The sequence below is a fragment of the Ptychodera flava genome, chromosome 6 (genome assembly GCF_041260155.1).
Source record: "Ptychodera flava strain L36383 chromosome 6, AS_Pfla_20210202, whole genome shotgun sequence".
Lineage (NCBI taxonomy): Eukaryota > Metazoa > Hemichordata > Enteropneusta > Ptychoderidae > Ptychodera > Ptychodera flava.
In genome coordinates, this window is record NC_091933.1 from 16,532,110 (window position 1) to 16,551,653 (window position 19,544).

Below are 19,544 nucleotides of genomic sequence, written 5' to 3' on the forward strand. Positions count from 1 at the left end.
GCGACACAAGATATTTTGAATATTAATGCTAGCATACGCTGTAGTCCTTTGTGGTGCACTGCTGTTGCTGTCTATAGGGATAAACATAGGCGGTATTGCTTGCCTGAAGATTTTGAGAGAAAAACAGGAAATTTGTGAAATGGACCAAAACTGGGTCGGTCGGGCCCATTGACGAGTTCCCTGGCCTATCTTAGCACATTAGAAATGTAGACATAGCTTGACACGTTGGACACGATACACTGTAGATTTGTACGCAGCATTTTACTTCTGCACATTAAAGTATTGGAGTCTTGCATTCGAAGGGTTACACATTAAATGTTTAGGCATTTATGATATTGCGCAACGGTACATTTCTTATCAGCGCGTTTGACATTTCAAGTCGACGTACAAAATCCACAAAGAACAGGAATGAGACGCACGTTAGGTCGTCACATTTCAATTTTACTTGACACGTTTAAAATTTGGAAGTCTGACATTTGTGCTGCACGTTACACATTTTAGACATGTTAGAACATATACATTTTAGGCCTGTGTCTTATATTTCTACCTTCAAAAGAGACACTTCACTGGACTACACGCCGATACTTTGCGGTCTCTCGCCCGTGTGTTATACTTCACTGTACATAGCCACGATCATTTATTAGTTTAATATTAATCATCAATAGTAGTAGACGACTTCCCATCTACCAACTGCTTTATTGACTCGAACAAATAAATTTAAAAATACCCTCAGGCCTTGACAAAATGGAGGAGACGTCGCCTAAATTTGCACTCGCTGTCATTCTCCTGGAAAACTGCTTCCTGGAGCCTTGTGAAAAACCATGTGTAACATATTTACCATTATTTTTGAAAATTTTATTTTTATTTTTGGCTAGGTCGAAAGATTAAACTTACCTCTCGGTAAGTAAACTGGTGTTCTGGTATAAGGTATGTTGTTATTTCATTTTTAAACTTTTTGGAATTTGCAGAAAATGACAAAGTTAGATGACAGAGAAGACACAACAAGGTTGATGTTACAAGATTCAAAGTCCTACCAGTCAACAACGAAAGGTACACTTGATTCATCTCGTAAACGTGGTGAAACTCACGACAGTACGCCATCGATTGCGGAGCCCGAATACGACAGTACAAGTCTTTTGCCCCATCGCTCATCAAGTGAAGACGTGGCGATACGCAGTTCCAAGAATATCGAAGATTCGTTAGATAAGAAGGAAACGGATAGCAAACTTAGCATTAGTTTAAAACTACTTGCCGTCATCATAGTCCTATCGAGAGTTGTCTTCGAAGGGACAGAATCGATGATAGCCGCGTTCTATCCCCTTGAGGTACATGTAAAGTACATATCCTTACTAACCATGTTACTAACCATTGTATCGCGCTCGAAGTTAATGATTCTCTGGGTTGAGTTGAGTTGATACTCTCAATGTATAGACTTTCACCAGATCACAGCATGAAATATAGTAATCACAGCTGTAAGTCCTTTTGGCCCTTGGAGTAAATTCAACTGCTCAAATCGCTTCTCCGGGATGAGAACGATAAATGATTGTCTAAAATCATCATTTTCGTTGCCTCCTCTGGTGGTGGTCGTTTCAAATATAACTTCACGTTAAAGGGTTTTTGGTCGGCAGGGAGAAATAGGGTCATAATTAATTTTGTGTCGTGGGTTCTACTATTTTTATGGTGGCCAAGATATATAATGCAATTTGTCACAAAATTCAAGACTCAGCCGTTATCGTGTTTCCATTACAGCTTGTGCAAAAACACAGGTATCATGGCTGTCCTGTCAAGTTGACGCAATGTCACTCCGATTTTCTTTTCTTTCGTTATGAAGGCAGAGGGACGTGGTGTAGGAACGACTCTGGTAGGGTTAGTTTTTAGCAGCCTTCAAATAAGCGCCTTTGTGACGACATTTTTTGTACCAAAGTTGGTAAGTTCTACTTGCTTATTTCTTCATCAATCTAATGGGACGATATATTAAAGTATTACCGGCTTCAAAAATGGTCGACTTAAACGTTTATTCAAACTTTCATCAAAGACACTAATCAATATTTTAAAAAGTCAGGAATAAAAGTCGGAGGATACCGTGCGAAATTTGATTATAAATAAAACGAACCAGCTAATACTTACCGACATTTAACATTTTAAATAGCTTCCATCTATGTGCCAATCTATAGGATTAACTTTTGACTTTCACTATACTAAGATGGTGTTAACTTCAATTGCTCTACAAGGTTCAAAATGAGCCAAAGGAACAAAAGTATTATAAACCTTTGAGAGTGCTAAAAACTGTCCCTCGACGGGCATTATACCTCAAAAGTATGATTGAAAGATGAAGAAAACTGTTGCATTATGTTTTGTTGGAGTACTTTCAGAATAAATGTCCCTTTAAAAAGACATAAGCTTCCTTACTACAAGCGAAAGTACTGAACAGGTACATTGATAACTGAAAATGGTTGTCAACAATATACATAAGAATAATTCTTCTGTCTTGTTAACGTTGAAGATTTTATATAATGTAGCTCCTCTTCATTATTAATGCGCGATCGAGTTCCCTTCACATTGCGACAAAAATTAAATTAAGTGTTCACTTGAAAAATTCTTCAATTAAGATCAAGAGACAAATGACATATTCCTTGGTCGCTTGCCTTTTACCCTTTTTAGCTCCGCTGTCAGCGACGCGGAGCTTATCAAATAGGTTGATTTTCCGTCGTCGTCCGTCGTCCGTCGTCGTCCGTCGTCGTCGTCCATCGTCGTCCGTCAACAATTGCCTTCTCCTCTGAAACCGCAAGTCCAATAGCTTTGAAATTTTATATGCAGCTCACTTGGGGTGACCTAACTTAAGTTTGTTCAAATCGTGGTGAAATTTGCATATTTGTATTTTTGGGGCATTTTTTGGTGTTTTTGGTAAAAAAATCTTCTTCTCTGAAACCGCTTGTCCGATTGCTTTGAAATTTGATATGCAGTTTACTTAGGGTGACTTCAGTCAGATTTGTTCAAATTGTGGTGAAATATGCAAATTTGCATTTTTAAGGCAATTTTTGTCATTTTGGCCAAAAAATATATTTCTCAAAAAGTACTGGTCTGATAGTGTTGAAATTTAGTAAACAGGTTTCTATCGATGAACTAAGTACTATGTATGGAATTTCTGATGAAATCTGTAATTTTGTATTCTTGGGCAATTTTTGCCATTTTTGGTCAAAAAATGTATATTTCCAATAGTACTCATCTGATAGCTTTGATAATTTGGTATACAGGTTTCTTCAGATAAACTAAATGATATTTATTGAAATTATGATGAAATCTGCAATTTTGTATTTTTGGGGCAATTTTTGCCACTTTTGGTCAAAAAATGTGTATTTCCAAAACTACTCATCTGATAGCTTTGTAATTTGGTATACAGGTTTCTACAGATCACCTTAATGATATTTATGGAAATTATGATGAAATCTGCAATTTTGTAATTTTTGGGCAATTTTTGCCATTTTTGGTCAAAAAATGTGTTTCTCAAAAAGTACTGGTCTGATAGCTTTGAAATTTGGTAAACAGGTTTCTACAGATGAGTTTAGTAATATATAAAGAATTTCTGATGAAATCTGCAATTTTGTATTTTCGGGGCAATTTTTGCCACTTTTGGTCAAAAAATGTGTATTTCCAAATGTACTCATCTGATAGCTTTGAAACTTGGTATACAGGTTCCTACAGATGAACTAAATCATATTTATTGAAATTATGGTGAAATATGCAATTTTGTAATTTTGGGGCAATTTTTGCCATTTTTGGTCAAAAAATGTGTTTCTCATAAAGTACTGGTCTGATAGCTTTGCAATTTGGTATACAGGTTTCTACAGATGAGCTAAGTAATATATATGGAATTTCTGATGAAATCTGTAATTTTGTATTTTGGGGCAATTTTTGCCATATTTGGTCAAAAAATGTGTATTTCCAAAACTACTCATCCGATAGCTTTGAAATTTGGTATATAGGTTTCTATAGATGAACTAAATAATATTTATTGAAATTATGATGAAATCTGCAATTTTGAATTTTTGGGTCAATTTTTTCCATTTTGGGTTAAAAATGTGTTTCTCAAAATATACTGTTTTCGTGTCTTGTAAGCCCTTTGGGCTGGGTGAGGCAACCAAGCTGTTTAAGACCATACATGACACTTTAATAAATAGATATAACATAGCATACCATAACTGCTCTAACAGCTTTGAAATTTGGTATACAGGTTCTATGGATGAACTAAATTCGATCTTTTGACATTATGATGAAATCTGCAAATTTTATTTTTGGGGGCAATTGTTGCCATTTTTGGTCAGAAAATTTTATTCTCCAAAAAACTACTCATCAGATAGCTTTGGTTGACATGTTCTTAGGGATGATCCGATGTGATATATTCAAAGTATGATGAAATCTTCGATTGTGTATTTTTGCAGCTATTTTAGCTACTTTTTTCTGGCCACTGCATTGAGCTATCAAAGATTTCCACCTTCTTCATAAAACATGTGTCAAAAGTAGTTATTCTCTACATAAACACAGCGGAGCTATATAGGCCGCTAGGTCGCTTGTTTTCTGTATTTATACGTAAAAATTAGATTCCACCTAAATATTACATACAACTGCTCATTGAGAAGTACACTCTGAAACAGGGCGTTGACGTTGAAACGTTGTTTGCTTATTTAGAGCCCGTTAGCTGGTGAAAAGGGATTCATATTTGTAGCAAGTGCAAAGATTTTCGGTCGTCAATCATAATTTCTATTCTCTTTGACGATACTACTTGTTTGTGATGGTGATACAAGACTTCCAAAGAATAATTTCTTCTTCTCGTTGATGCATTTTAGGCAAAAGTATTCCTCTGTAAAAACTAAATCCTAAGAGTACGCCAAGTGTAATGCTAATCTAAAAACGATTGGAAATGTTACCAGTTGGCGATGCAAAAACATTGTTTCACGGTCAAATACTAGCTGATTTGCTGAGATAGAATCTAGTCATTAAGATCAGCTAGATGGAAATTACATACATTTGTAGCTTACATGATACAGTGAAGTCTTAATTCATTTGTATCTTTTCTATGCAGATTCAAAAAATTCCTCTGAGGTATGTGTATGTATTGGGATACGTATTATTCACGTGTTCGACACTCTTGATGAGGTAAGTAGCTTTTAAGATACTTAATGAAGAACGTCAAAACTTTGCTGTTAAGTAGAGCATACTGAACAGCTCTGACTCTGTAAGCGTCATTGAACACAACTGCGTTTTAGGGTTTTAATCAATTTATTGATTGATTGATCGATTGATTGAGTGATTGATTGATTGAGTGATTGAGTGAGTGATTGATTGATGAGTGAGTGAGTGAGTGAGTGAGTGAGTGAGTTTTAATTAACTGTGATCATTTTCTCACTGTGATATACAAAGACATATAACGGATAGTTAGTGTAATTCCAGTCGCCAATTACATAGTCTGAAATAAGTAGAGTCTTGCATGCTGAGCAATGTTGTAAAATGAGTGGTTGATTCGGCCGAAACGAGAGGGACACATGACTATGGCAAACGTCATATGGAAAAATACAGCTTGTGGTATACAACCTCTTCTTTTATGTGATCGAAATAATGTTGTGTTCGAGAACATTATACCTGGTTCAGAAAAGAATCACCGATTATAATTGTACAGAATTTTGGTTCCGACGTCTTCCGGAGGCTCGGTTGAATGATCAGTTTGTCTAAATTTGTAATGCGTGCGGTGAATATTGTGGGAAATTTGTATGTAGTACCTGACGGACAATGATGTCTCCTTTCAGCTCAACTGCGTTGCTCAAAGGCAACGCGTTTGCTGCACTGTCCATTATCTTACGAGCAACATGTGGCATTGGTATCGTGGTCTGTGAAACACTTGGCATGACAATCGCTATGACTTCATTTCCCGTTCAATATAGACCAAAATTGATCGTAAGTATGATGCAAATATTTAAATTTTATATATAACACATCCTGTTGAAAATAAAAACCTGCTGACCCAAAACCATATATGACCCCATTCAAACATCCCAATTGCTACACTTACCAATGGTACCAATTTCCTCTCTGGCTTGCATTAATCAAGGTCTGCATGCATATTTGAATGGACTACTTACTTCAAAATTTGGAAGTTTGAACACGTGTTTTTATTGGTGACATAGATTAGAGACTTGACAGAACAGAAAGGGGTTCCCTTCTTTCCTTCTTCAGTAGTTATGGAAACTTTTGCTTATTTACTTCAAAGTAAAAGATATCCGAGGCATTTATCAGATTCGATTTCAGACGTTCGATTTCAAACTCCATTGAGTATGATCAGCTGCGAGCATAAAGGAAGCTGCGCTGCGACATCTATGAATGCTCAGTGAACATAATATCCGTACCAGTCAGTTTATCTCGAAGAATTATACACGTCCTCAGACGTCAAATATGCCGAATTTACCATCTTAGAAAGGAATTTGTGAGCGGATTAGGGAAAACGTAAAGTGAGTACACAGCGCAGTAACTCGTTCGTGATTTTGTTGCGGACGAATAACATTTCAAAGGTATTTTCATCGTCTGCTGGTATATTTTCGTTACTGGCTTGCCTAAATAGAACTACTGTAACAATGCACCACAAATGTCCGTGAAAAACTCACTTGCAATAATTGTGTGTTTGGGTAATCTCACTCGTACGCCACTGTTCACAAAGACGCATATGTATTCAGTTTGGGTAACATAAACAAGCTTAGCATTTTCCTAGGATATGAGTGGAACCCCTGTCACTTGTGTGTCTGAAGTCACTCGTATGTTATGCAGAGCATTTTCCTAGAATACGAGTGGGACCCCCCGTCACTTGTGTATCTGAAGTCACTTGTGTCTTATGTCGAGCATTTTCCTACAATATGAGTGGGACCCCCGTCACATGTGTGTCTGAAGTCACTTGTGTGTATGAGAAACCTCACATGGGGGGGGGCAAGGGGAATGGGGGGAGGGTCACTTTTAGAAAACACTTCAAGGGGGAGGGTCACTTTTTAGAAAACACTTCAAGGGGGGAGGGTCACTTTTGACAGAAGCTGATTTTATGGCCAAAACTTTGATTGTCCATGTGATATTTCCTGAATTGGAAATCACCAACAAAATACGTACACATTATAGACCGCCATGCATAGTGAATTGACATTTCGGTGAAATTCCAAAATCAAATTTCTTGCACAACCATGGACTTGTGACCATTCTAGTCTAATCAAGAACAATAATGTGAATAATCAAGCATACTAATTGAAAAAAAAAATATTCATAGTATCATCATAGACCGCAATGCATAGAGAATTGACATTTCAATGAAATTCCAAAATCAAATTTCTTGCACAACCATAGACTTGTAACCACTCAAGTCGCATCAAGAACATTAAAATCAATAATCAAGGCTACACAAATGCAAAGATTTACCTATTTTTGTATTGGAAAAAAACTATTCATAATTTCATCATAGACACCATGAATAGTGAACCAACTTTTTAGATGAATTCAGAAATCACTTTCTTGTACACAAATGCACATTTACTCCTATTCAAGCAAAGTACATTTAAATACATTATCAAACATATACAGATATAGCATGTTTTGTGGGGGTAAATTGTCAATAATTTGCCTGATAGACTCCATGTATTATGATTTGATATTTTTGGATGAAGCACTAAATCAGCCACATCTTGCCTTCTTATAGTTGCACAAAATATGGTGACCCTCCCTCAAATGTATGAAATACCATATCTCTTCAAAAATTCTTGCGGGATAAATTGCGACTGTCCCTCCAAAAACACCAGCCCTCCCCTTTGTAATTTGTCCCTAAATTAAAAATTGAACCAATTGTTATGTAAATTAGCTGATACTGTTTTAGATATTCCTTGGGAAAATACCGCAGTGGTTAGGGGGAGGGTCAAGTTTTAGAATGTCGGACAATGGGGAGGGTCACATTTTAGACAGTGGATAGGGGAGGGTCACATTTTACCGTAGAGGTGTGCGCGAAATTCCCCGGCCCACCCCCTTGTAAATTACCGAAGGCTCCCTAAACTCGTATATAGATGTATGTCCCTATGTATCTACATATACAAACATTATATATGTATGTGTGATGTGTACATACGTACGTATATATGTATGTATATGTATGTATGTATGTATTTGTATGTATGTATGTATGTATGTATGTATGTATGTATGTATGTATGTATGTATGTATGTATGTATGTATGTATGTATGTATGTGTGTATGTATGTATGTATGTAAGCGTGGAGTATGTATGTATGTATGTATGTATGTATGTATGTATATGTATATGTATGTCTCGATGTATAATGTGTATGTATGTATGTATGTATGTATGTATGTATGTATGTATGTATGTATGTATGTATGTATGTATGTATGTATGTATGTGTGTATGTATGATGTATGTAAGCGTGGAGTATGTATGTATGTATGTATGTATGTGTGATGTATGTATGTATATGTATGCATCAATTGTATGTGTTTACGTGTTATGTATATGTGTGTGTGTGTGTGCGTGTGTGTGTGTGTGTGTGTGGTGTGTGTGTACGCATCCAGCAGAGACTATGATGTGATGTGTAATGGATGATGTTTTAAATGTGTAAACTAATTATTTTACATTTGGCGCCCCACACGGGCCACAGTCCTCCCCAGCCAAGACAATGGTTTGGTTGGGGGAAAAACACATGCAGTTTTTGCGGCATAAGGCTTAGGCGACTCATGGGTGAAAAACTCCACACAAATTCGTCAATGTTCCTGTGCAAATTTTCCAGAGCTTAATATCGACAGATATGCTGCAGTGTGTACTTCTGTGAATTATTGCTGACGGTATAGAGTTTTGTCCGATCTTTGCTGGAGATAAAAAATAAACATCGCGATGCTGTGTCAGGTCTTTGTTTTGTACGGATTTTCTGAATGGAAATACCATATTCACTATGGCAACAGGGTGGACGTAAACTGTTAGACTCTGGGTGAGAGAGAAGACAATTCGTCCGACAAAGACATTCAGTCATGCTGCGAACTTTTCTATAATGTGTTTATTTTCTTAATATGGCATGACTTGTTTATATGGTGTGAGAGGGGAGGGGTAAGTAACAATGTACATACACCCGGAAATTCTAATGATAGAAAAAGAAAACTCCAAACACGTCTTCACTCTCTGTCCAAGTTCATATCATTGAACTGGTGTCCACTTGATACGACAGCAATCGTCCAGGATTGTTCAGTTCAATTTCCACGTCTGCCCAGTTGCTAGGGTTGCAAGTTCTGGGTAATTGTCGCTGATCAGGCGGGAAAAATCGGACACAAAATTCCCTAGACCAGTCCTCTCTCGGGATTAATAGGCTACTCCTCACAGAGGGTACCGCAAAATATAATCTAGGCTACAGTACTATAGAGTGATGGTATTTTCAACCAATAAACGTACTAAGTACTGGAAAAACAATTCTTAGTTTGACATTTGAAAATTAAGTGTCATGATTAAAAACGTACTTAAAAGCAACCGAATATTTTGAAGCTCTTAATAGAATCGAAAGTTTACAGTCACCGTTATCATGAAGATTCTATATCACAATATAATGAATCAATCATCGCATTAGAACAATCACACATCAACAACATAACATATCCACATTACAATATAACGATGGCAAATCACCATATAAAAATCTACATCATAAGATGATGAATGAACATCACAATAAAACAAATGCACATTACCAATCACAGTATAAAAATGTTCATCTTATATAACAAATGTCCATCACTATATTATAAATGCCATCACAATATACAAATGCCCATCACAATATAACAAATGCCTTATCACATATAACAAATGCCATCACCATATAATACAAGAAATGCTAATCTGATTCACCATATAACAAACCTCATGATACTATAACGAATGTCATCACAGTATAATAAATGCTCAACACCATATAACAAATGCCCATCACTATATAACAAATGCCCATCACAAAATGACAAGTGTGCATCACCGTATAACAAATGCCCATCACCACATAACAAATGCCTATCACCATATGACAAATGTGCATCACCGTTAAATGAATGTGCATCACCATATAACAAATGTGCATCAAATCACCATTTTACTTCACTTAAGATCGCTACGGCTTTCTATAGTTGTGTGTTGAACAGGGTCACCCGAGGAAGGTTCCTGACATATAGGGGAATGTTATACCTAAGCTAGTCTGCGCCTGGAAAGTGAAAGACTTAAACATTTGCTCAAACTTTCCTTAAGGAATCGTTCAATCATTCTCTTTCAAAATCAGGAATAAAAATCGGGGGTCATCGTGCAAATTTTGGTACTAGAAAAACAAATAACCCAAGATTTACCGATATTTAAAATTCAAAATGGACATCATCCCTGAATTTCGAAAAACTAAGCCGGTAAAAAGTTTTCTTACACCAAGAGCTCTAAAATGAACCCCCACAAGTGGTATATCGGTAAAAGTTTGACAGTCCGAATACCTGTCTCCGAGGCACGATCTACCTTTTGATTTGTCTCTTTTTCCGCTCCCTGACTCTACTGTAGCTCCTGATACTACATTCTGATTTATGACCGCTAACTCCCATGATATGTCTGGCTTCGAATCCTTGGTCGTCCAATGTTGTCACAGTGGTTTCGCGTAGACTGTGGTTGGTACAGATATGAACACACTTAGCTTCCATCGATATTTTTTTAATGTTGTTCGCAAGGGTATTCTTACCGACTGGAATGTTGTTGTACCAGATATCAACATCTTGGGTTTTTAACGATGTTTTGGCCGTTGCCACAAGCTTGATAGTCGGGGTTGAGCTTCTGCAAATATTGCTCGAATGACTGACAGGACAAAGCGATTTGTTGGCGTCTCGTACATGCGTCCACACTGGCTAAATTCTCCGTCTTCGACACTTCCGCGATGATTCTTGGTCTGCATATCTCGGCAAAATGATACATATTTAAAGCCAACCGAATCAGTTTTGATGATTAAATGAGACTTGGTCATGTCGCGCAGGTTTTCCCGTCCACGATTGCAAAGGTAGATCATAATGTCAACAAAGAGCTTGTTCTGAAGTCCTCTTGGTGTTGATCGATCAAGAGCAGACGACAGCATAATTTTTGTCATGTCCTCCTTTGCTATCGGTTCTTTGTGTTGAGTCACTCCTTTCCCCTCAAATTACATTTTCACCAGCATTGCAGAAACACCTCATTTGCTTGCTTGAAATTCTCGTTATTAATAATGTCGATGTCAAAGCTGTCTCAGAAAGTATCTTTGTAGGCCATACCGTATAGATATCATTGATTTTCTGGAATGCAGCTCTGCGTTACTCTCCGGGAACTCCTGCACAGAAATTTTAAGTTCCCAAGAACGAGTATAGTTCACCAGGCGATTTTTCCACAGCGACCATAGTGGTGTTAGTGTTAGTTTCTTCGCAGAAAGAAGCGAAAATGTCCTTGGCACTGATACCGAATGACGTCCTTGGTTGCACTTGAATCTTTGTTTTTAATGAGATGTTCAACTTCCTCTGCGGTTGGAATGCAAAACTCGCGCGTTTTGCCAAAGGCTCATCTCGCTGACCGCCCTCCATCGTTCAAAAAGTGCAGTCAACACCTCATTCTTAGTCACGTGATACTTTTGCATTGACTGTTTCCCTGGAGAGATAGTCTTTCAAAAATACCCTCTGACGTCACTTTTGTCGATTCGATTCAGTGAGGACTACACGTATCTATTTTCTCGTCACATGACGTATTCTGGTGAATCGCAACACAGAATGAGCAGGTGGTGTGTTATAATATGAATTATATCATACCAGTATAATGTTGGCGCAAATACAGCGATCTGATTGGTCGAGACGCGAAAAGAACCGTGGTATATTGGCGATATACCACGGCTGGCATACGCGCGAGCTCTTAGCTTGAGCAAAAATCCGTTTTTGACTTTCCAAGCAAGAATTTCAATATACTGTTATGATATAATAGCAATAAATCACACACAGCGACGGTATACCACTCGATTTTTTACCAGTTCACTCCATATATGCACTCACTATCGCTCGTGCATATATGTCGTGAACTAGTCAAAATCTCGTGGTATACCGTCGCTGGGTGTGCTTTATTGCTTAATTATAACACACCACATTCTCATTCCGTGTCGCGATTCGCCAGAATACATCACGTTACGATAAAATAGATACGTCTAGTCCCCACCGGATCGACAAAAGTAACGTCAGAGGGTATTTTTTTGAAAAGCTATTTCCTAGGGAAATAGTTTGATCAAATTTGGAAAAGTACCCGGTCACGTGACCATAGTGTCGTCTGCAGCTTTGCAACAATGGCGGATGACTAGAACGTGATGTGAGTCCGGGATAAGCAACGACACTCCCTCTAAAACAGATTTTCCAACATTTTCCAACATTCCAACAGAGTAGTAACGTGAACAGCTCATCGACGGAAAAAATTAAGGTGCAACTAAGGATGTCGCTAGGTATGCTTTAATAGAATATTTGTTGAAAGAAAGTGGTACCACGTACAACTGAAACCGCTGTGGAAACATCGCCTAGTAAACTTGTCACAATGGATTTTTGCTGTGTAAAATATCAAAACACATTGAAAACGACATGATATAATACAACATGAGCGTAAGGTGTGTTATAAAACACCTATAACCTGGTCTTTATTCGGGCTATAGCGCCCGTTTATTACCCCTCGTGGCCGTGTGTTACCAGAAACACATCGCTATACCCCTCGGCCTACGGCCTCGGGGAATACGAATAGACGGGCGCTATAGCCCTCATGACCAGGTAATGGGTGTTTAGTACCTTAACTTTAAGTTATCAGAGTTTTATCATATCCTATGCCCATGTCGCTTCATACTGGTGATGTTTGACGTAAAATATCAACCACGATATTTTACGGTAAAAGTCGAGATATGCACAATAAACGCCATCAGATTTGTAATGTTCCCGAATTACATTTACAATGTGATAGTAAATAAAATAAGAAACAACATGGTTGCCACTCTCTGCATTCGATAAGACGTTGCCGACACAAAAATTGAAAGCCTTTGAGGAAACTTGATATTTTAGGTACTAGGTAGCTTAGTGGGGGAATAATATGTTGAATCGTGTAGGCCCTAATGTTATCCATGGTTATTGCATTGGAGTTCGTGTTATCTTAGACAAAGTTTAGCCAACAAGCTCTGGCAAACATCCTACCTCCGAACAGGTAGAGATAGGCGTGACAGCGATATCGCACGCGCAACACCTGTTGGCATGGCACCTCTCAATGTGAATCATAGAGAAACATAGACAGAGTCGCAACAGGTATTGTTTAAGGCGTGAAGCAGTTACGTAACCCATCCATGTTCGCCTCGCCTCAGGTTGCTCTCGCCTCTCTTTTCCGAAGAGTGCCGACCATTAATCCTTCGGTAATTTTCGGATTTTCGCCAATTGTTAAGCGAAAGTATGTTCGGCAAAGTTTGTGTTGTTGTTGTCGTGTGGTGCTGAGCAGAATTGACGTGCTGGCGAAAACGGGAGTGTTTTGAGCTTCAGGAAAATGAGTTTACCGTTTTAAAAATTCCTCTCTTATTTTTATGAATATCTAATGAGTGTGTTTGAACCAAATTTGAAAGTCTTAGATCGATACTGTCTGGTTTTACTCAATGATTTACGGTCAGTCATACCCTCTTTTACACGTTCGTCAAGAAAGGACATGTTTATGAAACTGCTGGCGTGTTATGTTTGATTGGCGTGAAGCAGTGTTTCTGGCCTGAGAGCTCACAAAGTAACTATGGTTGCTACGCGACTGGCATTACGATGCCATCTCGTCGTATTTTTCGCATAATCTCGTGTAATTATCAACCACAAACAAAGCCTCCAAAAAGTTTAACACCTTTGGAGCTCATTTTAATATGAAAAGCCAATAGTCTACCGAGACGACCATAGAACAAAAGGCATGCAAGCGTTGCGACTCTGTGATGTGAACAAACAAAGTGGCTGCCTCTCTCCGCTCCGTATGACGATCGGCGCAATCGAAATCAGGAGATATTTCAAGTAGAGGAAAGTTTTTTTATCATTAACGATTGTAATGACATATTAAAAATGACATATTTTTTACTTTAAAAAGTTATTTCCCGTACGACTATTTTTGATTCACGATATCTTTTCTTAAGGTTTTTCATTGAGATACTGAGGATTTGTCGCACGTAGTGTTGGCTTGAGCGAAAACCAGGTCTTTATAGTTTGTGAATGACGCCTGTTTACACAAAAATTTCAGTATTTATGCGCACAAATATTTCCATATTTATACACTGCGAGAAACCCATGCTGTAACGACAAAGAAACAGGTGACATTTAAGCAATAAAACACACCCCGAGACGGTATACCACGAGATTTTGACAAGTTCACTGCATATATGCACTAGCAAGTGCATACATGGAGTGGTCTGGTCAAAACCGAGTGCATACCGTCGCTGGGTGTTGTTTAATGCTATTATATCATAACAGTATATATTGAAATTCTGGCATGCTACGTCAAAGAGTGATTTTTACTCTTACCTAGAGCTCGCGTGTGTGCCAACCGTGTTATATCGGGTTTTATACCATTATTTTCACGTTTCGCCATCAATATACGCTGATGGCGAAAATAAAGCGATCTGATTGGTCTGGACGTGAAAAGAATAAAAATGAGCTCTCAGCGAGAGCAAAAAGTCCTTTATTGACGACGTTCCACGCAACAATTGCAATACTGTTATGATATAATTGCATTAAATCAGACTCAGCGACGGTATACCGCTCGGTTTTGACCACTTCACTTCATATAGGCCTGCATTACACCTCACCTAAAGTACTGATCTCGTGATTGGCTAAAAGTCCACCACGTAACATTCAAAAAAAGTGATTTAACATGGTTCGATTTGCTATTGCCCTCGACTCTTGCTCGCTACGCGCCAGCCGTTCGAACACAAGTTCGCAGCGCGCACATGCATTGTAGTGTACTCTTCCACGAGATATATACCAGATATGAACTGAAAATGCTCACGTGTTTCATTATATAATGCATTTATGTGCAAATGTTTGCAACTTCACTGAAAGTGTTATGATCAACATAATGAACAATATTCACCACAGATCAAGTCTAAAGGTCAGTGAGTATTCAAATATGTCATTAGCTAAAATGAAAATAATTAATTTCGTTGAGTACTGTCCTTGTATCATCACTTAATATAGCACGTGTAATTGCCTTTGGTCCAGTCCTTCAAGCTATATATGCTCAACTGTGAAAGCTTATTAGATAAGCAAATTATAAATAAGTTGACATGAAAATGCGAAATGACTTTCAATATTGTTATAACCTGGTATAATCATCAATGTACATGGCATGTTTTGTTCTCATAAAATATGCAAATGAGGAATTGGCTGAAGTAAAGACGTTGAATGACTTTCAATAATGTTGTCTCATAGTATCTTTTATGTACATAGCAAGTTTCATCAACTTTAGTCAAGTTAATTCAGATATATATCACTAATCAGGTAGGTTCATTAAACATGCAAATAAGGAATTGGCTGCAGTAAAAATGCATTCAGTAATGTTATATCATTGTATCTTTAAAGTACATAGCACGTTTCATCGATTTTGGTCCAGTCAATTCAAATATAAATCCCTAATTTAAAAAGTTTATTTGATATGCAAATTAGGAGTTGGATGAGGTAAAAATGCTGTACGACTTTATATTGTATCATAGTATCTTCAATATATGCAGCAAGTTTCATCAACTTTGGTCTAATCAATTCAGATATATATATTTAATTAGGAAAGTTCATTAAATATGCATATTTGGAATTGGCTGAAGTAAAAATGCTTAATGACTTTTAATTACGTTAATTCATAGAATCTTCAATATACATACCAAGTTTCGTCATTTTTAATCAGGTCAATGTAGATATATATCCCTAATTAGGAAAGTTCATGAAATGTGCAAATTAGCAATTATCTTTTATGTCATCCATTATTAGCAATAATATTTTTCAATGCTGATACACTTTGGTGTAAACATTTGTAGCAAATCTCATCAGATTGTGTTCAATCATTCTCAATGTATATCCGTTTTTTCTAAAATTATTAATTACGCAAATGAGTAAAAAGTAAGCCAGCCGCACCAACCAAAAACTAATCAGTTCTTGCCATTTGCAAACTGAATCTATGTACCAGATTTGATGCTGATCTGATGAGCCGTTTGTGAGATATCGAGCACACAGACAGACAGACACACACACACACAGACAGACAGATATACACACAGACATCGCTGCAACATCACACACGTGAGCAAAAATGCGTCATTCGAAAATTTGCGCGTCATTTCAACCTGTCGTTCGATGCGCACAGTACAAATACTGGAATCTGTGATGATTTCAAATGTCGGTGTAATAAAATGAATAACACATGAAGATCGGGCAATATCACGATTTATGGGGTGCCAAAGGGATTGTGATCCTGCCCGAAATATTAATGAAGCTCGAGCCGCACTCACTGTCATGTGTTATTATTTAAACGCCCTCGCTATCGCTGGTGCATATATGTCGTGAACTGGTCAAAATCTATTTGTATACCGTCGCTGGGCGTTGTTTATTGCTTAAACAACTTGTAAGTTATATTTATTGTTTACACTAAATATTATCTGAACTGAAACATTCAATGACCACAGGTATACTAAAACCACAATGAGCAACCAAAAATCAGACGTAAAAGGATATTTCAGGTACGCCAGAGTAATATCATTACTTTATCATGCAGCATAAGCGAAAGTAATGTATCTATCGAAAGAACGAAAATCAATTATGATCAAGTCTTTCAGGATAAACCCTTCTTAAATTGTAACACTGCTTATCACGAAATTATCATACGTACACCAGATTGGGTAAAACGCCGTCACGACATGCATAACATCTTATTTTTACCACCAAAAGTTTGCCAGTTAAATTTTGCGCCTTCAGCCGTACTGCACGAAATGTTGCACCTTCACTCTTGCCTAGACCCAAGACGTCGCTTACGGCCTCCCTGCCTCCGACCCCACTTTCTTTTGAAAGTGAATGGTCTCCAGGAGAGACGATGATGTCACTGGCGTCCCTTTGAAAGTCAATCAGTTCCTCTCATGATTGGCCAATGATTAAATGGATGTTGCTCATAAACTAGCAAGAGAACGTTCAGTTTATGAGCTCGTGCCTCGACTTTAGTGCAAGTCTGTGCATTTATTTGAATAGGAACATCCGGGGAGTTAGCAGGCCGTGCTAACGATGTACTGACCGGTTTCCATAGTTACCCGGTCCGGTGAGGCCCTTCGACGTTTTCGACTTCATAGTAGACGCTTAACGCTAGATGTAAAATATCCATGCGCGCACTGCTATTTTGACTTACGATAAAATATGTTTGATGCTGGTCTATAATATGGTAAAATGTTTGAAATTGCCCTGCATGTAATTAAATATCATATAGCGTTAACTGTGAGGAGACATGTAATAAAAATAGTATTGCTTGAATAGATTGGTTTATGTGCCCTCGCCTCGCAGAAGGAGACAATTTGCCCTCCTGACGTCGGGCACATTGTCACCTGCCCTCGGGCCCATAAAATCATGTATTCAGGCACAGTCCCTCTATCAGACAATAATATATAATACTCCTTTGCATACACAAGCCTTAGCTTATGTGATCTGGTCGAACGAATGTTGCGACACATGCTCTGTCGCACGTCTGAAAACCACACGGACACAGGCTAACTAACACTCGACCTGACAATGACAGTAGAAGTCACATGACTGTCACAATTGACCTCTCTTAGTTGTTATATTACTTTTCCACTTTGTCGCAGGCTTTAATTGAGGTTGGTTCCACGATTGCCTTTATCATTGGCCCTGTCATCGGTGGACTTCTTTACAATGTAAGTAAAAAATTTACACTATACAATAAAGTTCAACCAAATGATTGTTCAGAAGATAAAATAATTGCAAAATTGTGCTGTTACAGCACATAAACAACATCTATAGCTTAACTCTCTCGCATGGTAAGAGAACTTTATCATGCCATTTAGGAGCAAGGTACGTTAAATCATGGACAGTAGAGGGGTCCCCTCTACTCCTTCGACACTTAGAATATATATATATATATATATATATATATATATATATATATATATATATATATATATATATTCAATTAAAAATTTAAAGGTTTGGCCTATGCAAATATTGGCTACTGTTCCAGGATCCACGAAATGCTTACAAAACGACATGTTCGTACTGGTTGATGATTTGACACGGTGTCAACATCGAGACACGTTGAGACGTTTGGGAGAGAGGGAATGTGGCTGTAACTGATTTCTCTCTAAACTGAAGTCAGACGAAGTTCCGACACTTCGACATCCAAAGACTAAAAGCCTATCATTATCAGTGAGGGTACGAGTACCTTTGATTTCTACGAAAAGCGAAACAGGTATACATAAACATTTTCATATGGCACCAAACTCTGTCTTCATAGCGCGGAAAGAAGACACATATTCTTTCTGAAAAGTAAGGATGTGCCACTTCATATCAAATACATAAGTTGGAGCAAAACCCAGTTAAATATAAATTAACTGTTATGCAATTTCGTCTAAAAGAACTGACAAGCTAGACTTTGTTTGATTAAAATAGAGCTCATATGAATATCAGTAGATACATGTAAATACAATCAGTAAATACATGTAAATACAATCAGTAGATTGTATTTACATGTAAACGTTGAAGCTTTTTATTCAATGATTATACCTTGTCACATGCAATAATATCACATGTTTGTATCTTTTGATTCTTTGATTGTATAGAAATGCTACGCACAAGAGGTAACTCGCTAATAAATTTATTCTTCAGCTTGGTGGATATCACTTGCCATTTCTAGTGATGGGATCTCTTGGAGCATTCAATATGTTAGCTAGTATAAAGTTGACACAGCAAATTAAAGGTATGCATTCCTATAACATTTATCTTTTACTTTAATGTAGAGTAATGGAATATAATAACCGATTGCCAGATCTAGACAATAATGTTAATAATAATTATAATAATAAAAAATATTCACAATGGTGAAACTATAAGAAGTTACACCGTAAGGAATTTTATCTATGCAAAGGCCACCCTACAGCGCCATCTGTGGCAGAGGTCACAGGTCTCCCAGTCCTCTTGTCCTCTTTTTCACCGTCCGCCAGACAACATCGCCATTTTGCTGCTCTACCCTTGGTCAGTTTAAAATCACCCGCCTCCTTCCCACACCTCCTCAGATGGCCTGAGTCAATTCTATCGTATTATGGATCAACGATTTGGTGAACAACTTGATATATACGGTTTATCATAAAAAGGTCATCCATTGGGCGGCCCGTTTTCTTCCAAAAGACATAAGAAGAGAGTTAACACGATTGGAACTAATTTGGGATAATTGGATGGTGAGGTAATGTCT

General features: G+C 37.6%; 1 protein-coding gene across 3 annotated transcripts in view; it reads left to right on the forward strand.

Moving 5' to 3' along the window:
• Positions 1 to 19,544, forward strand: part of LOC139134983 (MFS-type transporter SLC18B1-like) — an 82,869-nt gene that overhangs the window by 27,093 nt on the left and 36,232 nt on the right. For 2 of the 3 annotated variants that reach the window (XM_070702106.1, XM_070702105.1), the window contains exons 2-7: positions 969 to 1,325; positions 1,832 to 1,927; positions 5,081 to 5,154; positions 5,802 to 5,949; positions 17,926 to 17,994; positions 18,962 to 19,052. In XM_070702106.1, the coding sequence (XP_070558207.1) occupies positions 972 to 1,325; positions 1,832 to 1,927; positions 5,081 to 5,154; positions 5,802 to 5,949; positions 17,926 to 17,994; positions 18,962 to 19,052 (832 nt within the window). In that variant the 5' untranslated portion in view covers positions 969 to 971. The remainder of the gene's footprint in view (positions 1 to 968; positions 1,326 to 1,831; positions 1,928 to 5,080; positions 5,155 to 5,801; positions 5,950 to 17,925; positions 17,995 to 18,961; positions 19,053 to 19,544) is intronic. The other variant, XM_070702107.1, reaches the window with a different exon arrangement.